This window comes from Cicer arietinum, chromosome 5 (genome assembly GCF_000331145.2).
Source record: "Cicer arietinum cultivar CDC Frontier isolate Library 1 chromosome 5, Cicar.CDCFrontier_v2.0, whole genome shotgun sequence".
Taxonomy (NCBI): Eukaryota; Viridiplantae; Streptophyta; class Magnoliopsida; order Fabales; family Fabaceae; genus Cicer; species Cicer arietinum.
Window position 1 is genome coordinate 29813677 of NC_021164.2, and position 7840 is coordinate 29821516.

Below are 7840 nucleotides of genomic sequence, written 5' to 3' on the forward strand. Positions count from 1 at the left end.
TTTTTCCATAAATCCATTACTTCTTCTTGTCTATTCTTTTTCACATATTGTTTGCATTTTGCCCCAACATTTTTTTCAATATGAAAATGACATAGCAAATGTATTGAAGTAGGAAACACAACACTAATCGCATTCATCATGGCAAGATCTCTATCAGTCACAATAACTTTAGAAATTAAAGTCTCAGATTTGAACAACTTTCGTACCTTTTCAAATGCCCAGATGAAGTTATCTTGTCGCTCTTGTTCCAAATAAGCAAACCCAACAGAAAATGTCAAACTAGTAGATGTGACGCCGTCAATTTCAAGTAGTGGTAACCGATATCTATTTGTTTTGTATGTGCTATCACATATCAAAACAAAATGAAACGTGTTTAACAACTTTATACAATCAGTATGCGTCCAAAATATATTTCTCAAAACATCAGAATTCTCGCGTCTTCTTGTCCAATACACATAATTTTCTTGTTGTATTAACTTCAACAGATGCTGCATTTCTGTGTACGAACCTCTCAATGATGATCGATAAGTACTCCTTTCTTTATATATTTGACTTGGAATTGTCAGATTTGCTTTATTTCTCTCTTTCAAAGCATTTAGAATGAATTTGGGGGCAAACTTATACTTTGTCATGTCATTGACAAATTTCCTCTCTTCTTCATTGAAACGCCCCAAATAAGAATGACCAGTTACAGTATCAAGTAGATCATGATTGTGTGTTCCACAATGAACACTAATTTTTCATCCTTCATCGACACTTAACGGTATACATCTGAGAGTAAACGGGCAATTCTTTTTGGATTACGTTATTTTGAACTGGAAAACTGTACCTTTACTAATATTGTCAGTATGACATCTTATTTGAATGGGTTCCATGTATTATTTGTTTTTGTGTAAATACTTTGGATTCATATTTTGTGAAACTTTTCCGCTGCTTATAAATTATAATGACTCAATTATTTATCCAAAAGTATTTCCTTATTTATTTCTCTGTTTTATTTTAATTTCTTTTGAAAAAAATACACCCTCGCTTTGAAAATCGGGGTGTTACATCAAGTCTGGTAAACACATCCACTTATCTTGTTCTTGAGCACCCAGTGAAGGAAATACCTACAAAATATGTTTCAAATAAAACATCAAATATATATTTATAATAAAAAATGTATCTGTGATTAATTATCAGTAATATTAATACCTGATCGGTAATGAATTTGTCTGTAGAATCTATTATATTTTTTGAGGCATGAACCTCAACTCTACTCATACCTAATTTCAAAAATAGTAATAAATATAAATAATAATAAATATAAATAATAATATATATAAATAATAATGAATTTTAAAAAAAATTGAAATTTTCGAAACTTTTCAAATTTTCGAAACTTTCGAATCTGTGTAACTTCGAAAGTTTCATATTGATGAAAACCTTCGAAAGTTCTGGAAACTTACGTTTCAGAACTTTCATCTTCAACAAAAGTTCCGAAACTTTGTGTTTCGGAAGTTTCGAATTTAACGAAACCTTCGAAAGTTTTATCAAACTAAAGCTTCGAAAGTTTCAAATTCAACCAAAGTTTCGAAAGTTTTGTTTTTCTGAAAAAATTGCATTTCGAATCTTTGGTTTTTTTACAAAAGTTTCGAAAATATTGTTGAAATCTGACCTCTGATTGTTTCGAAAGTGGGGGTGAGAAAAAAGTGTGGTAACTTTGTTGAGGAATTTTATATAAAGTAAAAAAAGGATAGATTGGTCAATAAAAAAATATGAAGGGTAGGAGATAAAATTGTGGGGGTGCACAGTACATTCCTCTTCCGCAAAATAGTCTAGTAATGCTATGAATTCCTAAACTTCCCTTTTGGAAAAATAATACTCTATTTAGAATAAACTATTGTAGTTGGAAAATTAATGAATCTGGTTACAAATTAAAACTATATACATCAGGTACGTTTTTGTTTATTTTTAATGTTCATAGAAACGCACTATATAACCCTTGTTTCTAGCCTAGCAAAGATCGTACTAGTCATTTTTCTTCAAAATCGAATCTGTGATTGCGTTGTTTTTATTTGCAGAATCGAAGTATGCCGCTGAAGGTGTCCGAAGCCACAATTTCTACCTTTGATGCCGTCTTTGAGAAGTTCCGATCAGAGAGTCCCCAAAACAAAGCCAACCTCATTCTCTTCTTGGCTGACAACGACCCTTCTACCTCTCTCAGCTGGTGCCCTGGTATTTGCTCTTCTAATGTTTTATTTTTTGGTTTGATTGTTTTTCTGTGGGTGCTTTTGATCTTAACCAGATGGTTCTTTTGTCAAGGGTTTCTTAGTTTTTTGTGTGTGTGAATTTCACGGGTAAAAACTTGATTTTGAAATAAATATAAGTTGATACTGTACTTGATTTCATTGACCATATCGTAATATTAGTAAGGGGAACAACTTTCCCCAAAAAATCACACATGATTCCGGAAATGGGCCTCCGGACGAAATAATTTCGGATTTGTCTGAAAGTATTTTTCCAGACTGCATTGAAGTTGTGTGTGTCTGTTTTTTCTGGATGTATGCATCCAAAGTGATCTTGGGGTGGGGAAGTTACTTCCATTAGTGAGTATTTTCTTTGATAACATAGCACTGTGAAGGCCCAAAAATTGGCAAAATGGATCTGAAATTTGGTGGGATAAACAACTTAACTAAGCACTTGTGGTATGAACGCTTATCATATAAGTCCTTATGTATAAGTTTTCTATAACAAAAAATAAAATAAAGTCAAACAGTTTTTTTATAAGCTATAAATAGTTCTTATAGGTTATCCTAGAAAACTTATGGAAATAAATTGAAAACAACTTATGCACATGTCAAAATTTGTTAACACTCAAACACTCTCACAGGTACTTATGCCAGTAGATAAACTTAAATAAGCAATCCAAACAGATCTACAAAAAGTGTTAACACCTAAATTGGTACTCGAGAAAAAGCACGTAGGCCTCTTTGGTCTCTGAAATTAACAATATTATTTTGATAATCAACAATCTCAAATGCATGTCAAAATGGCCGTTAAAAATTATCCTGAATTTAACGAGGTTTTTGAAGAGTACTTTACATTTTTTAAGGACTAAATAGGTTTCCTTTTTTTGTCAATTGTTATCAGTTTGAGACTTCACTCATGACTCATATATAAATGATTTATGTGTGTTAAAAGAAAATGATGTATGTGTGTCCCCTTGGTTGAGTGGGGCGTGAAGCATATCAGTTATCAGAATCAGTTCAAGTTGGAAGTGGGGATGATGCTTTGTTGTAGGCTTCATGGTAGGGTAGACATAACCCTTGAAGCTAGCAATTGGATTATAGAATCCAAACAAGTAGAAACTGCATATTTTACATTGTCCAGCACATGCATTGGTAGGGGATTGGAAAAATGGTCGTAATCTACAATCCAAAATAAATCATACCGGAGTTTTGAAAGGAACCTGGAGGCAGTTGGATTGTTTGTTCAATGTTGGATACATGTATGCTTGGGAGGGAGATACTGAGCTTGGTTATGGAATTGGAAGGGAGAATGTAGGAGAGGGGGCATGTGGGAGTGACTACGTACAGGGTTGGTGTTTGTTGAATGCTGAAGATGAAACCAAAGAGGAAATTGTGAGTTTACACAATGAGAAACTTGCCTTGGCGTATGGACAATTAGAATATTGAAGAACTTGAGAACGATTCATGGATTGTGTTATAGGATATAGAATAAAGGGTATTAAAGTAGTTAAACTAGTGAAGGAGTTAGTTAAAGAAGTTATTAGTTAATGGGTTAGTTAGGATTATTTTGTATAAATAAAGTAGTTATTGAGTTTGAGAAAATCATCGAGTATTTGTAAAGTTTAGTGAATAGACTAGTGACTCAATTCTGAAGGGGGGGAGCTTTGGAGGAGGATTTCTCTCCTATTGTTCTTATTTATACTATACCTTGCCTCCTAGAGTACGCTTTTAAAATAGGCAGTACACATAGGTTTGTAACAGATTGTCACGAGGCCTTTAAGTTTATTAGCGATATTGCATAGAGAGAGCGATATTGTGACAAGGCCTTTAAGTTTATTAACAGATTGTGAACATATTTCATCATTTCAAAAATGGATCATGCACATGCAAAGATTTTTCGTAATGATCTGTTTTAGATGCAAATTTCATTGGAGAGTAATTTCACCAAGAGATCAATCAACCGATCAGGGTCAGCCCAAGACATAGAGAGGTCTAAGGTGAATTTAAGAATGAGGCTTTTTAGAACCTATGATAGTATTTTAGTAAAATTGCTAAATTTTTTATAAAAAAATTATTTTTTAGACACTATAGAATAAACAGTCATTTATTAAATAAATATAATCGAATTTGGTTAATATTTCTTTTTTAATTGATGATTAAATCGATTTATTTAACATTTGTTGAGAGAATATTAGTTTTAAATAAGATTTCCTTATTTTTAGATTTAAACATATTAGAATATGAGGCATTTTTATTAAGTTTGATAATTTATTTATTCTTGGAGGACTAAAACGGTCACTTTAGTGGCCTTATCCTTGGACCCGCCCTGCAATCCATTTGAATAAAGAATTTAAACATGAAGTTGGAGCCGTAGTTGGGGATCACATAAGAAAATCAAAATAATGGTCTTTTCCTAGACTGTACTCTAATAAGATAGTAGATTGAAGGAAAAGTTTATTTATAGTCACTGTTAACCTACTAGGTCTCACCATAAAAATATTTGATTTATGGAATTGGGAAATATACAAGTTATTTCTTCTTGTAATTCATCTTTGGATGTTTTATATATGAGATTAATTTTGGCGCACTGTTAGTGTACAACTTTTTACTCTGTCAACTAATCACAAATCATCATTTGTATGACTTTTAAGACAAATAAGAATAAAGTCAAACATTTTCAGCGATCAAATGATTGTGAGTAATTGTTAGTATGAAACATCTTTACACTATCTGTGCATATTCTCCAGTTTATGAGAATTCATGATGAATATGACTAGTTTTTCTCCTCATGTTTTGATGATATTTACCCTTTTGCCTTGTTAGATTGTGTGAGAGCTGAGCCTGTGATCTACAAGAAGCTGGAAACATCATCAAATGAAATTGCACTTTTGAAAGCTTATGTTGGAGATAGACCAACATGGAGGAACTCAAAACATCCATGGAGGGTGGATCCTAGGTTCAAGCTCACAGGTGTGCCAACGTTGATCCGTTGGGAGAATGATTCGATCAAAGGTCGCCTTGAGGATCATGAAGCTCACATTGTAAACAAAATTGAAGCCCTTGTTGCTGATAAATGATTTCCATTGTGTGTCAGAGAGTTGTTATCACCACCCACCATGTAGTTTAAACCTTTTTGGTGTACTCTTTATACTTATGCTGGATTTATAGCTTTGCTGGTAAAGCATATATATAATAAATAAATGTTGAGTACTAATGGTTACAAGGGAAGGTTTAATAAAGGATACAGCAGTTGGTTCTTACTGTGTTGATGGTGGTTTTGACTTTTGAGCATCATAAATATGATTTCTAATCTTGTATAATGTTGAGTGTTCTGTGTAACCTTAGACAACAAGAATTTGAAGTTACTTGAACTGATCCACATGCTCATAGGCCAAAATAATACCCCCTCATAAGAAATTGAGTGAATTTGAACATTTCTACTTCTTAACTTCTAGCTTGAAATCTATATACTTTAATATATTTTGATCTTAATCTTAATAATGAACACATAACACACTTTCAAGACAATCTTTGGTTGTTTCAGCTCGTGTGGCTTTGCCACCAACTTAGAGCATCTACAATAGAAGATTCTTTGAGGGTTCATAAGTCTAAGAATTTACTTTTTGAGTTGTTCAACATTGGAGTTTGCCACGATTCATTAGCATAAAGTATTAATATGTGAGATAAATTGTGCGATTTATTTTAAAATATATGAATTATATTGTGGGATTCATTTTGAGTTCTTATGAAGTTCACCATTGAAGTAAAAATCGACTAAGTTAATGTGATGTGGCTTATTGGGACACACCAAAATAATCTTAAGTTAGTTCACCAATAGAGGTGCTCTTATATACTGGAATGGTGGCTATTTTGTATGGTTTGCTTCAAGCTTGTGATTTGCTATAATAATATTGTGATTAAATTTGATTCCAAATTAGTTTTGGACTTAATTTTGGAAGCTTCGTCCTTCCACCCTCATGCTTCCATCATATTTGACAACAAGAAATCGGTGGCTTTTCTTTGGCATGTTCCTCTCCATCATCATGAGAGAAATGAGTGTGCAGATAAACTTGTTATATTTGAAGCTTCTCATCATGATTTGATCAAGAGATGGTGGCTACGTCTTTCCTTTCTTGAGCATTTATCTTACTAGCCGATGCGTTAGGCTTGGTTTCTTTAAGACCTTAGTCTTATTTTGGTTGTTGTTTTCTTTGTTTTTTTATTCATAAAAAAAATATATTTTAGAATATACATAAAGAGAACACTTTCAAGATAATTTTTGACAACTCTCGATCAACAATTATATTGTTCTAACATCACCTTAAAACATTATATAATTTCTACCCATTTATGTCTACATTTACACTACACCAATCACACCAACCTAAAAGACATCATCTAGAAGAGGGGTTGAATCAACCTACTATGATATCATAAAATGAGACACTACTGTTCAATTGGTGGGACTTAATTAACTAGTTAACAAATCCTGATTACGTGATAAATATGCGATAAATTTAAGCCAATCAAATAGTATAAAACACATGCGCCTTTATTAACAAATATGACTGACAAGGTATCGACTATGAACAACAAATGTAATTGCTTCAGTCGGAGTCACCATTTTACCTCTATGAGGCCATATTATGAGGGTCAGATGAACGATAGGAAGACACATGTGGTTTGTTGATCCCTAGGTATGTGCCTCCGTCCACATTCACGACCTCTCATTCGATAAACATGACCAAACAAGCGACAGTATGCACAACTAGTCCTGCTAACCCACCTCTTGCTCAATATCTCTAGAATAATAGGCTCATGGACATGATGATGGACATCACATATACAATGAAATGGTAGCTCTTGAATGATACAAATGAGGGCTTCAAAGTTGGCATGTTGGGAATTCTACACACATTAGTCGCACATCTTGTGTAAACAACAGTACTCCAATCGTTGTCAAAATCCCAAAAGTCGTCGTCGTAAAGAATATTCAGTGCGCTTGCCCTGCTACCTGACAACTCTTAAAATAAAGAGTTATTTAGAAAAAAAGCTTGGATTAATTTTTTAATTTGTTATGTTTCTAAGGGTAATTTAGAAATTTATGATATTTTGTTATTTTAGGGATACATGTAGTGATTTAGTACAAACTTTGCTGGGTTGTGTTGAATTTGTGCATAAAATTATATTTTGGCCAACTCTGAAGAAAAGTTGTTGAATGTTGCAACAATTAGTCGCATTACCGGAAGGTACAACAAGAGCACAGAAATATGGGACCCACATGTGCAGATTTCAATGTAATAGTTTGGGACACTTTATCACATCAATGACACATTAAATGAATATTCCAACTGTCCCATCACTTTATTCTATTGGATCAAGAATTGCTTTATGAATACAGACAAAATAGGCCCAAATTGATGTAGCTAATATCACTAGAAGGGGAGGTTGAATAGAGATTTTGCTGTTAAAAAATAATTCTCGTGTTTTAAAAACTACCCTCTTAGAGAGGATGCAAACTCGAGGATGGTTATTTAAACTTTTAAATTAGAGTTGAGCAAAAGAAAGAGAAAATGTAAAGAATGACACAACTTTTATACTGGTTCACC

General features: G+C 33.0%; 1 protein-coding gene across 2 annotated transcripts; it reads left to right on the forward strand.

Annotated features, from left to right (window-relative positions):
- The first annotated feature begins 1795 nt into the window (after positions 1-1795).
- LOC101506163 (thioredoxin-like protein Clot) lies at positions 1796-5491 on the forward strand. 2 transcript variants are annotated; one of them, XM_004513116.4, is made up of 3 exons: positions 1796-1935; positions 2064-2217; positions 5055-5491. In XM_004513116.4, exons 2-3 carry the CDS (start codon positions 2073-2075, stop codon positions 5306-5308), a joined length of 399 nt encoding a protein of 132 aa, XP_004513173.1. In that variant the 5' UTR covers positions 1796-1935; positions 2064-2072; the 3' UTR covers positions 5309-5491. The 2 variants fall into 2 exon arrangements, with proteins under 2 accessions (XP_004513173.1, XP_004513172.1); XM_004513115.4 differs by lacking the exon at positions 1796-1935 and having other exon boundaries at positions 1956-2217.
- Positions 5492-7840: the final 2349 nt, after the last annotated feature.

Coding starts and splice junctions, on each gene's coding strand:
- LOC101506163 (XM_004513116.4), top strand. CDS start 2,073: ATGCCGCTGAAGGTGTCCGAAGCCACAATTTCTACCTTTGATGCCGTC. Junction 2,218..5,054: donor CTCTCTCAGCTGGTGCCCTG/GTATTTGCTCTT, acceptor TTGCCTTGTTAG/ATTGTGTGAGAGCTGAGCCT.